At 42.7% G+C, this 17,556-nt stretch overlaps 1 protein-coding gene across 1 annotated transcript; it reads left to right on the top strand.

Moving 5' to 3' along the window:
• Positions 1-139: 139 nt before the first annotated feature.
• On the top strand, positions 140-17,111 carry DNTTIP2 (deoxynucleotidyltransferase terminal interacting protein 2). The gene is made up of 7 exons (XM_069753548.1): positions 140-249; positions 3,742-5,492; positions 7,114-7,249; positions 7,477-7,572; positions 11,650-11,814; positions 13,578-13,687; positions 15,043-17,111. The coding sequence occupies exons 1-7, from the start codon at positions 187-189 to the stop codon at positions 15,134-15,136; spliced, it is 2,415 nt and encodes an 804-aa protein (XP_069609649.1). The 5' UTR covers positions 140-186; the 3' UTR covers positions 15,137-17,111.
• The last annotated feature ends 445 nt before the right edge of the window (positions 17,112-17,556 follow it).

The raw sequence follows: 17,556 nt of genomic DNA, 5'->3' as shown, positions 1-17,556 counted from the left end.
GGGGCTTTTGTGGCATTTGGCTTATTAGATTTCTTTTAGTAGATTTGTTTCGTATGGGCGAATACCTACGGAACGGTCTTGCAAAGGAAATGTTTCCGGTCGGGATGTTTTCAGATATGCACATGTTGTAGTACATTGCCGGATAAGAGTTGTGCGCATGCGTAGATTGAGTTCTAGCTAGGAAAGATGGTGGCGACCAGGCGAGGCACGCGTGTCCAGGACGAGGATGCAGGGAGCCCGGAGGAGCAGGTAACGTGGCGGGAGTGTGGCCAGGGGCAGCTGTGGTGAGAGTCCTGGCGTGGCCATGTGTCTCCGGTGGTGCGGCCATACCGCAGGATGCCAGTGGTGGTACAGTATGCGTAACTACGGCAGATCTAGTTGGACTTACAGTGGTTATTATTAATAACCTTGTTAATTTATTATTGGAAAGCTAAAATCAATGAAGGGGAGACCCCCAGCTAACCTCCGTAGGCTCCACAGAGGTCTCCCCCCAGTGTGATCCATGGTCCTGTCTCTGGCCCCAGAAATTATTACTGATCAAACATTCACCCTAAAGTGCACGGTTCTCCGGGGATCCTACTTCTTGCCATTACAGGGTGGAATCTGCCACAGACGACCTTTTACGTTTACAAGACTCAGTTCAGGGGGGAATGAAGCTGCAGATACTGCGGGCTCCCACGTATCCTGACAGTGTGCCAAGTACACTCAGTGCTGTTCCCTTCATTTTGTGATCGCCGAGTACAGCGCTCGGATCTTTCTGGCAGTCCCACAAGAAATGAACTGGTTGGTGGGCTCCGCTGTTCGGCCTCTCCTGTGGATCAGTATTATTATTTATTTATATAGCACCAATGATTCCATGGTGCTGTACATAAGAAGGGGTTACATACAAGTTACAGATATCACTTACAGTAAACAAACTAACAATGACGGACTGATACAGAGGGGCGAGGACCCTGCCCTTGCGGGCTTACATTCTACAGGATTATGGGGAAGGAGACAGTAGGTTGAGGGTTGCAGGAGCTCCGGTGTTGGTGAGGCGGTAGCTTCGGTAGTGATGAGGAGGCAGCGGGGTCAGTGCAGGCTGTAGGCTTTCCTGAAGAGATGGGTTTTCAGGTTCCGTCTGAAGGATCCAAATGTGTTTGATAGTTGGACGTGTTGAGGCAAAGAATTCCAGAGGATGGGGGATATACCGGAGAAGTCTTGGAGGCGATTGGATGAGGAGCGAATAAGTGTGGAGGAGAGAAGGAGGTCTTGGGAGGACGGGAGATTAGTTCAGAGATATATGGAGGAGACAGGTTGTGGATGGCTTTGTAGGTTAGTATTAGTAATTTTAACTGCATACGCTGAGGGAATGGGAGCCAACGAAGAGATTTGCAGAGTGGGAAGCAGAGGAGTATGACTTTCAATGTTGGGAATTACACTTATAAAGTACCACTCCAGCATGTGTTTTTTTCTTTTCTTTCAGTAACGGAATGGTGCTACTAATCTAAGTTGACTTAAGGTACCTTCACACTAAGCGACGCTGCAGCGATACCGACAACGATGTCGATCGCTGTTTGGTCGCTGGAGAGCTGTCACACAGACAGCTCTCCAGCGACCAACGATTCCGAGGTCCCCGGTAACCAGGATAAACATTGGGTTACTAAGCGCAGGGCCGCGCTTAGTAACCCGATGTTTACCCTGGTTACCAGCGTAAACGTTAAAAAAACAAACACTACATACTTACCTTCAGCTGTCTGTCCTCCAGCGCTCTGCTTTCCTCTGCTTTCCTCTGCACTGGTCAGCCGGAAAGCAAAGCGGTGACGTCACCGCTCTGCTTTCCGGCTGGCCGGCGCTGACACAGGATGCAGGAGGAGTGCAGAGAAGCACAGCGCCGGGGACAGACAGCTGAAGGTAAGTATGTAGTGTTTGTTTTTTTAACGTTTACGCTGGTAACCAGGGTAAACATCGGGTTACTAAGCGCGGCCCTGCGCTTAGTAACCCGATGTTTACCCTGGTTACCAGTGAAGACATCGCTGAATCGGCGTCACACAGGCCGATTCAGCGATGTCAGCGGGAGATCCAGCGACGAAAGAAAGTTTCAAACGATCTGCTACGACGTACGATTCTCAGCGGGGTCCCTGATCGCAGTAGCGTGTCAGACAGCGAGATCGTAACGATATCGCTGGAACATCACGGATCGTGCCGTCCTAGCGATCAAAGTGCCACTGTGTGACGGTACCCTTATTCTAGTCTTATCTTACCGGCCGCTCACTTCAGCTGTTCCCAGCAGTGCTCCAGTCCTGTGCTACCATTTTATGACTGCAACTTCTGACTGACCAGAAGTCAGTCGCAAACTCACAATGTAAGTCTATGAGAATCTGTCTTGCTCTCATAGACCAGAAGTTACATTGAGTTGTAACTAGTGACGAGCGAGTGTACTTGTTGCTCGGGTGGTCTCCGAGTATTTATGACTGCTCGGAGATTAGTTTTCATTGCCTCAGCAGCATGATTTACAGCCATTAGCCAGCTTGATTACATGTGGGGATTACGTAGCAACCTGGCAACCCCCACATGTAATCAGCCTGCCTAGTAGCCATAAATCATTCAGCTGCCGTGATGAAAACTAAATCACCGAACACTAAGAAATACTCGGAGGTCACCCAAGCATGGTCGGGGAAAACCCGAGCAACGAGTATACTCGCTCATCACTAGTTGTAACTTGTGGACCATGCAGTTAACACGGGAGCCATCCAGCAGATCACGAGCTGTTGGAGACCAACTGGAGCAGTACTAATAGAGGAAGACAGCGGCTCGTAAGTACAAGACTAGAGGCAGGGAACTTAATTAGTAGCGCCACTCAAGCACTGACATAAAAAAATCACTTGCAGTAGACAAACTAACAAAGGTAGACTGGTACAAAGGGAAGAGGACCCTGCCCTTCTAGGCTTACATCCTACAGGATGATGGGGAAGGGGGCAGTAGGTTGGGGGTTGCAGCAGCTCGGGTGGTGTTGAGGTGGCCGCGTGGTCTTTGCAGGTAATATTGATGAGCTATGTAATTTAATGTTGATTAACGTTTCTACAATATCTGCTATTGCTTTCGGTGTCCTTCATGACTTATTATAGGTTATTGTGACTTTGGTGGAACTTGATTTGGCTTTTTGAATCTGCTATAACCTGAAAATAACTCTGAAGTAGAAGTGTCGGTAAATGATAAGTTTGCTCAATGTGACTCCTTTTTTGTTGTTGTCCTTGTTAGAAGTGGTGGTATCTGCATATTGTGTTTTAATATTGGTAACTTTTTAAGCTATGGACCGTAAAGGACTGTCAAGAGATTTATTTTTTTATTTACAGCTATAATACATGCAGATTTTTCCATGAGTTCATTGCAAGCTTGTGGTATAAAATTCTGCCACACAATAATCTGGAACATATATGCGTCGATTGCAAAATTTGATACACCTTCACGCCAGTCTCCCCTTAGTGTTCTTTTAAGTAGGAATATTTTGGCAAAACGCTTGACGTTTAACTTTATCTTCCAAAAATTATTTTGTTAGAGTAGAAGACCATTTTTTGACTTTGCACCAAAGTCCTGAATCGCGTGGGCCACTTTGAAGACCTTGGTGCCAAAACCAGCAACTAATAACACAAGATTAAAAAGGAAAGTTATTCAACCCCCCAATAAATGATGAATTGGGGCCATAGTCTTTTACTGAATTATTTACTTGTTGGTAAGAATGGCTTCTTTTTTTATTTGCAGAAATTGGAAGTTAATTTACCGACTTCCCCAACTCGGACCCGAAGATCTGTTAGAAAAGATGGACAGACTGGTGAAAATAGCACAGATGAGAGTATATCTGGGAAGACCACTAGAAGCCCCTTAACATGTGAAACCATAAAACGCAGCACACAGATCACCACCAGAAGTAGACGCAGAAGTGGGCAGTCAGATGCAGAGGTTTCTGAAGCCGGGTCTACCGCCTCGAATGCTTCCACAACAAGATCTCGCAGTAGACAAAACCTTGGACAACTACCAGACTCCACCAGAAAGCTGAGAAGTCATCGGTCTGCATTGATCACTGAACCCATTATTGAATCCAAGGAAAACTCAGATTTATCTGAAGGAGAATCGAATTGTTCGTCTGTCTCTACCAAAGCCAGAAGAAGGCAACCCAAAACTGCCCCACGTACAGTCTCTACAAGAGGTCGTAAGTCACTTTTGCTTTCGTCACCCGATGTTTCTGATGCAGAATCAAATTCTTCTTCTGTATCAGAAGTGAAAATCATTGCAACCCGATATACAAGGAATTCAAGAGCAAGATATCCGTCTCAAAATGAGCAATCGTCTGATGCTGAATCCTGTAGTTCTGGATTTTCTCTCCGGCCTCTTGCTAGCCGCTCAAGCAGGAGGAATAAACCAAAAGTACAGACAGGTGAGATTGAGGCGATCAGTGAAAATAATGAAGATGATCCTCCAGATCAAGAAACTTTGATGAAACAGAGTACTAAGATAAATGCAGTAAGATCAGATGCCTGGTCTTCTGTGGAAGACCAAAATATTTTTCCCTCCCCTCGTAGGCGTTCACAATATCAGCCAACAATACATGAGGATGAGTTTGTTAGCGACGCTAATAAAGATGATGCTCAAGATCAAAGGACGTTAAAGAAACAGAGCCCCGAGACACATACTGTGCAATCAGATGCCCAGTCTTCTGTGGAAGACCACAATGTTTTATCATCCCTACGTAGGAGTTCACGAAATCAGCCTGCAGTGGTAGAAAATAAGGCTGCAATTGAGGCTGATCATTCTGAGAAACAAAGTCGAGATGCCGTAAATAGAGTTTTGGATCTAGACCAACCAGAAGTGGATGAAGCCTTCAAAATAGAAGTCGATTTGTGTGTGGAAACCAGTCCTGTGTCCTCAGTGCAAGCCAAAGAATCTCGTCCAGAAGAAGACATTTTTCCAGACCAAGTGCTTCGACTCTCAGAAACTTCAGTAGATGAAGAGCCGGCCATAGAAGAAAACCACTTCATGAATGAGAGCGATGTAACTGAAGAAGCAAATAAAACCTCTCCGGACTTGAAGGAAAGTGAAGATATGGCTGAAAGTATGAATATACACTTACCCATGGATAGTGAAGAAAGCGAGAAGTCAGAGCGCAGTGATGACGATCAGGGTGATGATGATGATGATAATGAGGATGATGAGCACAATATGGAGGAGGACATTGAGGAAGTTGTAGATTTACAGAAATCCAAAAAATCATCACAGCAGTTACACGATGTCGTGGGAGACGGGCTGTTTGTAATAGACACTGCTCCTGGAATGGACGCCGGTAAAAAGTATTACATGGAAGATGACGACAAAGAGGAGGATGAGCAAGGGCAAGTCCCTGGGTCGGAGGAAGAGGAGGAGGAGGAGGATGATGATGATGATGATTTTATTGACAAAGAGGAGGAAGAAGATGAGGATGAAGAGCAAACATTACTAAACAGACCGAAGAGTGGATTGTAAGTTTTAAAATTTTCTTTGTATCTTTGTTTAAAGTGAAGCTGAAGCTCATAAATGTAAAAATGTAATATAATGGCCATTTATTTCAGACTAGATGGCAGCCCGATTCTAACGCATCAGGTATTCTAGAATATGTATGTAGTTTATTTATGAAGATTTTAGAATAATACATTGGATACACAGGATTCGGCCGGTCGCGACCAATTAGCGAAGCGTGGTTCAAATCCTGCACCAATTCGCAGCTGGACTGCGCCTGTCACTGATTGTTCGTGGCCGGCCATGGAGTATATAGCCCAGCCCACGGAGTATATAGCCCAGCCCGCACCATATCCTTGTTAAAAAAAAAAAAATAGTGATATACTCACCCTCCGTTGGCCCCTGGATCGAAGCGGTTACCGACGCTCCTCGCGCGCTCCGGTCTGAAGAGTGCATTGCGGTCTCTCGAGATGATGACGTCGCGGTCTCGCGAGACCACTACGTCATCATCTCGTGAGACCGCAATACATGGAGCGGTCACCGGGGCGTTGCGAGGCGCAGGAAAGGCCGGTTCCTGATCCGGGGGGCCGACGGATAATTTATTATTATTATTTTTAACATTAGATCTTTTTGCTATTGATGCTGCATAGGCAGCATCAATAGTAAAAAGTTGGTCACATAGCGTTAATAGCAGCGTTAACCGAGTGCGTTACACTGCGGTCAACGCTGCCATTAACCCTGTGTGAGCACTGACTGGAGGGGAGTACAGAGCGGGCACTGACTGCAGGGAGGAAGGAGTGGCCATGTTGCCGCCGGACTGTGCTCGTCGCTGATTGGTCGTGGCAAAAATCAGCGACTTGGATTCCATGACAGACAAAGGCCGCGACCAATGAATATCAGTGACAGAAAGCAGGACAGACAGACAGAAAGACGGAAGTGACCCTTAGACAATTATATAGTAGATTTTGGGAAACCCTTTTTCCATAGCTGCAGTTTGTTTGAAATAAAAAAAAAAAAAAAGATAAAGGTCCTGAGTGTCCGCCACTGCTCCCGTTGTCTAATGTCTGCAGCGCTGAAGTCGATGAGCTCAATGGCTCTTGCCGTCCGCTCGGACAGAGCCGCTAAGCCCGGTTATTGGCTGCAGCGCTGCGGACGTTTCACAATACCAGATAATGGGAGCAGCAGCGGAGACTCTGTGATTTACTCAACATTTTTTTTGCATCCAGCACCTTATTTGTTTTTTAAGCAAACTACACTGAGGGAATAGGTGTTTTCTAAAACCCCCTTAAAGGGGCAATAACTGTTCGGCACCTCCCTGTATTGTAATTAGTGACGAAGTCGGCCTCACTGTATGCATCTCCTGTTTGCCCAAGCAACTGAGCAGCAAACAATATTTACATACAGAGCAAACATGAGTGACTTTTAGTTTTGTGATCTTCAGGAGACGGTGCTGACGACCCGGTCTCTTTCCAGATATGTCTTCACCGATCCCAAATACACTTTACATACGCTGCCAGTTTATGTAAAGTGACCATGGTTCATTGATTCACTTGGATAATATGCACAAAACTCCCATACTTATTTGCAGAATGTATTTGTTCCTTTTAGTGTTAGTAATTTGTTTTTTATTTGTTCTTTTTGTAGTGTGTTGTCAACCAGTATAGATCCTGGAATCAACATAAAAGAGATGGGAGGTCTCTATATCAACTTTGATGCAGAAAAGCCAAATCCCGGGCCAAGTTTACTCAGCAAAATGAAGAAAGGACATAAGACAGATGAGGTTTTTTTTTTTTTTTTAACATTTTTATGACTCTTTAGAAGAGACTCTACAATGCAAAAAATGTTTCTATTCTACTTTATCTGTATGATGGATTCTTAATTTGTCTATTTTATGCAGTGTTCACTTTTATGTCAACAATATCATTTATTGGGACTTGTATTTCATCTGAATTGGGTAGATCATAAATATATATTGAAAGCCAAAATTCAGTCTTTTTATCTGTTTAGCTCCTTCAGAAAAGTGTAATAACACCGGACTTTGAGAAGAAAGAATGTGTCCTGCCATATAAAGAATCTCGCTTCAAGCTGAAAAAAATGCGCAAGGTGAGTAATGCCCAAAGGCTGGAGCGTAAGGATTATTACGGTTATTTCAACGCTTTCACCCTCGCCCAGTGTCCACCCATGTTTGCCAGCACTTCAATTAATCCATGCTGTTCCAGGTTCAAAAGTGTTGTCGGTCTTCAACAAATCCTCAGGAAGACTCTGAAGCACTAGTCCATTTCTGAAAAATGCTGTCAGACCAATTGCCATATCTTTCCCAGTCTAGTTGTGTTTTTTTTTTTTTTTTTTTTTTAAATCAACAGGTTGATAAATTGGCAAGTCAATGCTGTCCAGTTAACCCTAGTCCTTATATCTCTTTCCAAAGGGTCAACTCACACAACTTATTTTACAATATATATACAGATGGGTGATTTTTTTTTTTCTATAACCAAGAAATGTATTTATAAAAATATAAGGACTAAATCCCTTAGTGACCAAGCCAATTTTTTTTTCTTTGACTTACTGTACTACATGATAGTAGTACATTCTTTTTTTCAATATGACTTGCATTTACTTATGAAAAAAACCTGAAATGTGGCAAAAGTTTTGAAAACGTTTAATTTTTGTGCCCTTAAATCTGACACCTGTATTGAAAAATAGGAGACAAAAAAAGCGCAAATAGGGTCTTATCCCCAGGATTGTTTCTGATCAATTGTGAGAGAACTGCTCACCTGGTAGTACACAGTACAAGCGTGTGGTTTGTCAGCTGCTGCAGATCCACAGGTCGGCGCTGCGACCTCTCAGAACCGTTATAATAGATGAAATGTGGATTACATCCGCGCTGCTGCGACAAATAATAGATCCAGATATACTGTTAGGGTGTTCGGGTGGTTTATTCAACGCGTTTCGAAGCTCATGGCTTCTTCTTCAGGAAGTTTCCACACAAAGATATGACACGTGGTACTGTTGCCCCGCTTATATACATTCTGAATTCAAATAACGGCGCCAAGCAGTCTTCTGGCATGTGACAGACAGTGTCAAAGTTCAAATAAAGCCGTATTACATAGAAACAAGCTATTTTTAACATATATGTAATAATAATAAATAATATAATAACTAATAAATCTGACACCTAGCACACAAAATAGTTCATTAGTAACATTTCCCACATTTTCAAAAGTGCTAGTATTCGAAAAACTGCACCCCTCAAGGTGTTCAAAACCATTCAAGAAGTTCATTAACCCTTCAGTTGCTTGACAGGAGTGTGGAATAAAAAATGTTTTACATTTTAACTTTTTTCACAAAAAAATTACTTTAAACCCAAATGTTTTATTTTCACAAGTGTAACGAGAAATAGACCACAAAGTTTGTTGTGCAATTTTTCCTGATTATGCCAATACCCCATTTGAGGGGGAAATGTACTCTTTGGGCGCATGAATTTAAAATTGGCTGGAATAATTAGCAGACGCCATGTTGTGTTTGGAGAGTACCTAATGTGCCTAAACAGTGGAAACCACCAACAAGTGACCCCATTTTGGAAATCACAGCTCTCATGGATTTTAGCCAGGGTTATAGTGAATATATAGTGACGATGTTGAATATGTCGTCATTAGTGTTAAGTGCAAGTGCTTGCTACTCCAGTTTGCATTGGGTGCTCAGGTATGAACCAACTATCGCGGGTGCTCGAGTTCCCGCCCCGCATGTTAGCGGCTGTTAGACACCCCCCAAAAAAATGTGAGTAGCGAGTACTTGCGCGTGACACAAGCCGTCCTATCATAATTAAAAAAAATAACTTTTGAAAAACTCCAATTCTAGCTCCAACCCTAACCCCCAAAGAATGGGGAAAAAAATGAACCAAAAAGGATTTAATTTACTTTTTTTTTTTTTTTTTTCTCTTGATCACTGTAATGGGGTCTATCACAGTGATCAAAATGAACAAATGGGAAAAATTCGCTATTGCTGCTCATGACCCCACTTCTTATTTTTTTTTTTTTTTTTTTTATTATTTTCCTCTCCCATGTAGATGACGTGGAAGGCCTGGGGACTGAGCAGGAGGAACCAGGGGATGACTTGGGTATTGGGAGGGCTCGGGGGACATAATTTCTAGAATTTCTGACTTGTATCAAGGAGTTGATAATAGCTGATCAGTGGAGTGTTAAGTAGCGATGATCAAGCATGCTCGGCACTGCGCTGTACTCAATCGAGCATCAGGGTGCTCGGCTTCCCGTAAGTGAACTATCTGAGCCGAGCACAGAGCGAAAACTTATCTGTCCTTTGTAAAAATGTTTGAGTCTGCCATTCGCTTCCATTATGCTCGCTATTAGGCTGCCGTCACACTAGCAGTATTTGGTCAGTATTTTACATTAGTATTTGTAAGCAAAACCTGGAGTGGGTGATAAATGCAGAAGTGGTGCATATGTTTCTATTATACTTTTCCTCTATTTGTTCCACACCTGGTTTTGGCTAAAAATACTGATGTAAAATACTGACCAAATACTGCTGGTGTGACGGCAGCCTTAGAGTTGAGCGCATCCGACGTTCTCAAATCGAGTACCGAGCACTCAAGCTGAAGCGCTCGATCAACACTACTGTTAAACAATAGTTTGCACTGCTTGGATGATCCCTTCTAAATCACTATTTCCCCCGTGTAAAATAATGACCGTTATACTCTTTCTGGGCGTGCGCTGTTCCAGTGATGACGGCACTGGCTCTCCCAGGGCTTGCGTGACATAACAATCAGCTGTTGATTTACCCTCCCTTCTTTGTGACCTAACTGAGTCCTGGAAGAAGTGATGGCCTTCTCCGGACGCCATTTACGTCCAAAGGAAGTGAGGGTGAACCGGCCACTGATTTATGTCACGAGAGCCAGTGCTGTCACCGCTGGAACAACGCACGCATCGAAGGCAAGTATAACGGTAGTTATTTTATCTTATTTTGGCCGAGCAGTGGACATCCCCTGTAACTGACAGGCATGAGGTTGGTGCAGCGCAATGTTCCGAAGTGCTCTTGTAAAAATTTGCCACATCAGAAGTCCTCATTTCAATAGCTGCCATAAAATCATTATGCAGTACTCGTTAAGGGGTAATCTGTTGTTGTTTTTTTTTTTTTTTGTTTTTTTTTTATCTATATACATAATTCTCTAAGGGGTACTTCCGTCTGTCTGTCCTTCTGTCACGGTTATTCGTTCGCTAATTGGTCTCGGCAGCTGCCTGTCATGGCTGCCGCGACCAATCAGCGACGGCCTCAGTCCGATTAGTCCCTCCCCTACTCCCCTGCACTCACTGCCCAGCGCCCGCTCCGTAATCCCCTCCACTCACACAGGGTTAATGGCTGCGGTAACAGCCTGCGGTGTAATGTACTCCGTTACCACTGCTATTAACCCTGTGTGTCCCCAACTATTTACTATTGATGCTGCCTATGCAGCATCAATAGTAAAAATGTCATGTTAAAAATAATTAAAAAAAAAAAATCCTGCTATACTCACCCTCCACCACCTTTCCCGCTTCTCTGGACGCTCCCGGGACCGCACTATTGCAAGCGGCAGCTTCTGGTGAGGTCCCGTCCCAGGGCTGGTGTGCGACAAGCACCTGCCGTGACGTCACGGTCATGTGACCGCAACCGCGACGTCATCATAGGTCCTGCTCACACCAGCCCTGGGAGCGGAAGCTGGCGCTTGCAATGGAGCGGTCCCGGGAGCGTCCAGAGGAGCGGAAAAGGCGGCGGAGGGTGAGTATAGCAGGACTTCCAACGGGCCTTCGGAAGGTGAGTATATGTTTTTGTTTTTTAAGTCTGTATACTACGTGGCTCTGTGCTGGGCAATATACTATGTGGCTCTGCTATATACTATGTGGCTGGGCAATATACTATGTGGCTGGGCATGCATATTCTAGACTACCCGATGCGTTAGAATCGGGCCACCATCTAGTATTATATAAATGTATAACTCCTACCTTTCACTTCACCTATATTAAGTGTTTAATAATGGCGGCTTTTTTTTTTTTCTCTTGTGATGGCTGCTCTTGTAAAAGTTTTCCCATCAGTGATATTCTTCTCCGTAGGGTAATATAATGGTGATAACAAATCGATAGTTTCCACATTTACTCACTAGTTATGAATACTTGCCTTCACTTGTACTTGTAGGAGGAACGGGATAAAACATCTGGAAGAGGATGGTTTGACATGAAAGCTCCAGAATTGACAGATGAGCTGAAGAACGATCTGAAGGCTCTGAAAATGAGGTCTGCGATGGACTCTAAACATTTCTACAAAAAGAACGATCGGGATGGATTTCCAAAGTATTTTGAGGTATGAAAAAGTAAATTCTCTGGACAGTCACATAAAATATGCTACAATTATCCCATCCCTTGCATCGTGTCCTCAGATACTTATATTACCGGTGATTAGCACACTGTTATTTTGATGGAAAACTCCTTACGTTAAATAAAATGATTGAAATCCTCATACACTAGAAACTACAAGTGCTTCTCCCAAATTAGAATATCATCAAAAAGTTAATTTATTTCAGTTCAATACAAAAAGTGAAAGTGATAGGTAGTCATTATAAAGAGTGATCTATTTCAAGTGTTTTTCTGTTAATGTTGATGATTATAGCTTACAGCCAATGAAAACACAAAACTCATTATGAGTAAATTAGAAAATTTAACAAATGCCTGCAAAGGCTTCCGAAGCATTTAAAAAGGTTACTTAGTCTGTTTCATTAGGCTCCACAATCATGGGGAAGACTGCTAACTTGACACATGTCCATAAGGCAGTCACTGACACACTCCACAGGGAAAGAAAATTTTGCATTTCATTTGGAAATCAAGGTCCCAGGGTCTGGAGGAAGAGTGGAGAGACCACAATCTAAGCTGTTGGAGGTCTAGTGTGAAGTTTCCACAATCATTGATGGTTTGGGGAGCCATGTCATCTGCTGGTGTAGGTACACTCTGTTTTATCAAGACCAAAGTCAGCACAGCCGTCTACCAGGAAATATTAGAGCACTTTATGCCTCCCTCTGCCGACTAGCTTTTTGGAGATGGAAATTTCATTCTCCAGCAGGACTTGGCACCTGTCCACACTTCTCAAAGTACAAGTACTGCCTGGTATAAAAACAGCAGTATCACTGTGCTTGATTGTCCAGCAAACTCGCCTGACCTTAACCCCATAGAGAATCTATGGGATATTGTCAAGAGGAAGATGAGACACCAGACCCAACAATGCAGAAGAGCTGAAGACTGCTATCAAAGCAACCTGGGCTTCCATAACACCTCAGCAGTGCCACAGGCTGATCGCCTCCATGCCACGCCGCATTGATGCAGTAATTAATGCCAAAGGAGGCCCGAACAAATATTGAGTGCATTTACTGAATAAACATTTCAGTAGGCCAACATTTCGGAATTTAAAATCATTTTTTCAAGCTGGTGTTATAAAGTATTCTAATTTACTGAGATAATGACTTGGGTTTTCATTGGCTGTAAGCCATAATCATCAACATTAACAGAAATAAACACCTTCAAATAGATCACTCTGTTTGTAATGACTCTATATAATGAGTTTCTCTTTTTGTATTAAAGAACTGAAATAAATGAACTTTTTCATCTTGGTGTAAGTATGCAGGTGGGCCCGCTGTCCCTCGTGTCTGATTACTACAAAATTCTGCTGTAGAATTATACAGTATCTGTCCCGTGGGTGGTCCCCTGTGATTGTGCAGCACACCCTTTATTTAGGCATTTTAGTTTGGGCAGAAAATGCTGAATTGTTAAAATATAAATAGTCCACTATTTCAGCACCCCCTTCTTAAATTGTTCCTGTGTAAACTGAAAAAAACTACCTTATACTCATCTCGCACCCCAAGGCGATGTTGGGTCACCCGGCACTTGCCTGATTTACGCTGAAGCTCTCGCGCAGCATAACAATAATGGGCTGCAGTTCTTACACTGCCCTAAGATGTCCGACATCGTTGGAACAATGCCGGAGCTGGTTGTGTTTTTTTTTTTTTTTGTTGTTTTTTTTTTTTATCTTGCATTGGGGCACTACAGCATTTTTTTTTTCTTTTCTTTTCTTGATAGGTTGGTACTGTGGTGGACAACCCAATAGATTTCTATCATTCCCGAGTTCCCAAGAAGAACAGGAAGAGGACCATTGTGGAAGAACTTCTTGCAGATTCTGAGTTTAGGAGGTAATCATTAATTGATAGATAGATAGATAGATAGAGATATATAGATATAGATATATAGATATATATAGATATATAGATATAGATATATAGATAGAGATATCTGAGAATGGACCTGTTCGACAAATGAGTCTCGGTGGTTGCATGTCTCACTGCTATTATACAGCCGCAACATTTGTTGCATTTGTTGTTGCGACTGTCAAACAGTCACGAGAAAGTGTCTAAGCACGCCGATGACACTCTGTTAGAGCCCGAGCATGATCTGATAACACCTTATCCGAGCACGTTCGCTCATCACTTGTAGGGAATAGTGTATAGCCAAAATGCGGACGGACACTCTTGGAAGCCACAAGAAGAGATCCAGATTAAATTAAGAATTAAAATAGTTTTTATTAAAGTATTTTTAAAATTTAGACAAACATATCTAAAATATATACAGGTACCCCAACTAGGAGGGATTCTAAGGCTAATTATAAGTACATACAAACACTAGTGTATGGTTAATAGAAAGCATAATAACACTTAGAAACCGGTAAGCACAATATCTAGTCCATAAGTATCCCTATTCAGACCACGGCAAAGGTGTTTACATACCAATAATATTATAGTCACGTGACCTAAATACATTCTAAACCATCCCAGCCAATCCTGAAGGGATAAATGCCAATTTACATGTAAAAAAATCTTAATTAACCGGTTATTCAAGTGCTGCTCTGGAAGAAGCAGAAGCGAAACGTGCGTCGGGGTGAGGAGGGATTCTGATCACCCACTGGGCATTGGAGCAGCACTTGAATAACTAAGTAATAATTAAGAATTTTTTTACAAAACGTTAATAGAGGAGAAACCTAAATGTCAGTGCAATGTAGAAACATCACATTTTATCCATCTTTGCCAGGAAAGAGCCACTTATTTGTCACTGTCTGAGACTTGGATAAATGTATTTATTTATTTTTTCTGCACGACTCTTAAAGGTGTCGGGTAAAAAAAAGTTGGTTATCTGGAACCTGCATATGTATCTTTAATAGTGATGAGTGAATATACTTGTTACTCGAGACTTCTCGAGCACGCTCGGGTGTCCAAGTATTTTTAGTGCTCGGATTTAGTTTTTCTTGCCGCAGCTGAATGATTTACATGTTAGCCAGCGTAAGTACATGTGGGGGTTGCCTGGTTGCTAGGGAACCCCCACATGTACTTATGCTGGCTGACATGCAAATCGTTCAGCTGCGGCAAAAAAAACTAAATCTCCGAGCACCAAAAAATACTCTGAGCACCCCCCGAGCCTGCTCAAAATATCTCGTAACGAGTATATTCGCTCATCACTAATTTTTAACACTTTTTTTTTTTTTCCATACTTTTAGAAACAACAAAAAGAAGTACAAGGAGATCATTGCAGAAAAGGCTGCCCGCGCAGAAGGCAAAAAGTTTCGCAAGAAGAAAAAGTTTCGGACATAATTTCCTTCCTTCTTTCTCTGTCCTGGCTTGTGTTTGTCCTGCTGTAGGCGGGTGGCAGTGTGTATACTGCGCTTGTAACCTAATCTGAGGACTGCGAGAAGAAATCTGTACTTTACACCCATTGTGGAAAAATATATTGAACCTAATTTTTGTTAGGTCTGCTATAAATGAGAAAATCCTATTTTTTTATACAAGATCGGCAAAAAAAAAAATCCTATATTTCCATTGATTTAAGAATCTGCTCCGTGTCCCTAACTTAAATAAACCGCTCATTTTCCGTATAGCTTTACAAAAAAACTGTTTTTAGTCTTTACAATAATTGAGACTCAGACAAACTTTTAATGATAAGGATCTGTGAGATGAGACCCTGTGATCTCAATGTTTTTCCTGGTACCAAGTTGTCAGGAATATATAAGCATAATCATGAATACTGAGGTCTTGAAAGACACAGGATCAAAACTCTATTTTAAATGATACCGGGAATTTGCCACTGATCAGATGCATGCACAGGTTGGATACAGAATCCAGCCCAGTGACTTTTGCTCTGCTGTTTTTGGATCTCCTATAATAAAGAGACCACAGCAGTCACATAACCAGGTAGGATGGAGGTCGTTGGACCAAAAAAAATATTTATTTTAAAGCACAGTCCTCTTAATACAGTTACTTAAAAAAAAAAAATAAATAAAAATAAAAAATAAAAAAATGGTGCAGTGACACCAGAAAAGCTGCCTATACTAGTCATGGGGATATCCAGTGGCCAAGTGGTTACTCAGTGTTATGCAGCTTAGAATCCTGGATATCCCTCAGAGACCGACTACAGAAGCATCTGAAAATAAGGCTTGTGATCGTGTTATGGTTGCCCTTGGATATGGATGAGGGGACCCTTATGAGGAAGCAGCCTCAAAAATAAGGATCAGCAAGGAAAGGGCTCAGCAACTTCGAGAAACAGGGTTTAAGGAAGCACTGCTTACTCCTGTCGTACCTGTGCTGTCTGCAGTGCATTTCAGGCACACCTATCGATGCCATCAAAACTGTATACTTGGCTTTTACTGGCTATTAAAATGGGGGACCCTAAAAAAAAAAAAAAAAACGTTGGTTCCCCCCCCTATTACTAAAAACCAGCAAAGGCTATGCAAATGGCTACGCTCTGATATTAATAGCCTAGGAAGGGGCCATGGATACACCCCTTTCCACTCCAGACTAAAAACATCAGCTCTCATGGGCCCCAGAAAATGCGCATCTCTAAGATGAGCCAATTCTGGCACTCTTAGCCTCGCACTTGCCTTGTAGCAGTGGCAAGTGGGGTGATAGCTGGGGGGGCTTGATGTCACCTTGTATTGTCAGTTGACATCAAGCCCCGGGGTTATTAATGGAGAGGTGTCATTTTATTGAAGACCCTAACGTGGAATCTCGTGCTGCACACGCACTTCCCGCACACTGCCCACCCAATATAGGCAACGTGAAATTAAAACTGAAAACACACAGTAGGTAGGTGGAGGGTCCAGAGCAGAAGATGATCTAACTTCCCCAGGTTCGCCCCGATGCAAAGAACGGCATCAGAATAAAACTTTTAAAACCATGATTAAAAAAAGTAACCATTGATGGGATTCCTTCAACAATTGTATCAATTGAATCAGTGTAATAGTGCCATTATGGCCATACCTATACTTTATAATGCTTCCTCCTGTTGAAAGGTTCTCTTTAGGGCACATGGTGAGAAGCATCCGGCTGCTTCATTCCCCCACACAATTGGGTCTGTGACAAATGTTAACAAGTTGTGGCCTCTGCTCCTATGGGATAAATATACAGCGGCCATCTGTGCACAGTACTTGATTAGATGATGGTTTGATTCCCCCACATGTGTATGCAATGACCTGTGCTGCTTCCATACTGTCACCATTACTCTTCATAAAACACATCACACAACTTATTGTTCAGTTATCATCTAAAATAAATAAAATCCTATTCTTAGAGATCCCAGACGTGTCCTTGTCTGTTGCGGGCTTTAGAAGATTATTAAAACCAATAAAAATATTTAAACAAGGTGATATTTTCTGAAATACTGCCTGTGCCATGCCAGAGAGGCAACGGGAGATTAGGGAGGTTAATAAGTGGCTCAAGAATTGATGTAGGAAGGAGGGATTTGGGTTGGGCCGACTTCTCAGTTGGATACAGGTTCTACGCTAGGGACGGGCTGCACCTCAATGGGGAAGGTGCAGCTGTGCTGGGGGAGAGAATGGCTAGAAGGTTGGAAGAGTGTTTAAACTAGGGACTAGGTGGGAGGGTATTCATTTTATAGGAGGGGAAGATAGTGCAGATAGAGACCTGGGCACAAATAAGGAAGTTGGAGGTGGCGGTAGCATGGGGGGTGGGGTTAGAACAATTAATCATTTAAGAAAGAATAGAGGTACAGAGTGATA

The sequence above is a fragment of the Ranitomeya imitator genome, chromosome 2 (assembly GCF_032444005.1).
Source record: "Ranitomeya imitator isolate aRanImi1 chromosome 2, aRanImi1.pri, whole genome shotgun sequence".
Classification (NCBI taxonomy): Eukaryota; Metazoa; Chordata; class Amphibia; order Anura; family Dendrobatidae; genus Ranitomeya; species Ranitomeya imitator.
The sequence above is the reverse complement of the archived record's forward strand: the minus strand, read 5'-3'. Positions and strand labels throughout refer to the sequence as shown.

Bases quoted from the DNA above. Each gene is read 5' to 3' on its own strand.
- DNTTIP2 (XM_069753548.1), top strand. From the start codon at position 187: ATGGTGGCGACCAGGCGAGGCACGCGTGTCCAGGACGAGGATGCAGGG. The intron at 7,250-7,476 runs GTTTTTTTTTTT...TTATCTGTTTAG, and splicing joins AAGGACATAAGACAGATGAG to CTCCTTCAGAAAAGTGTAAT. The intron at 11,815-13,577 runs GTATGAAAAAGT...TTTTCTTGATAG, and splicing joins GATTTCCAAAGTATTTTGAG to GTTGGTACTGTGGTGGACAA.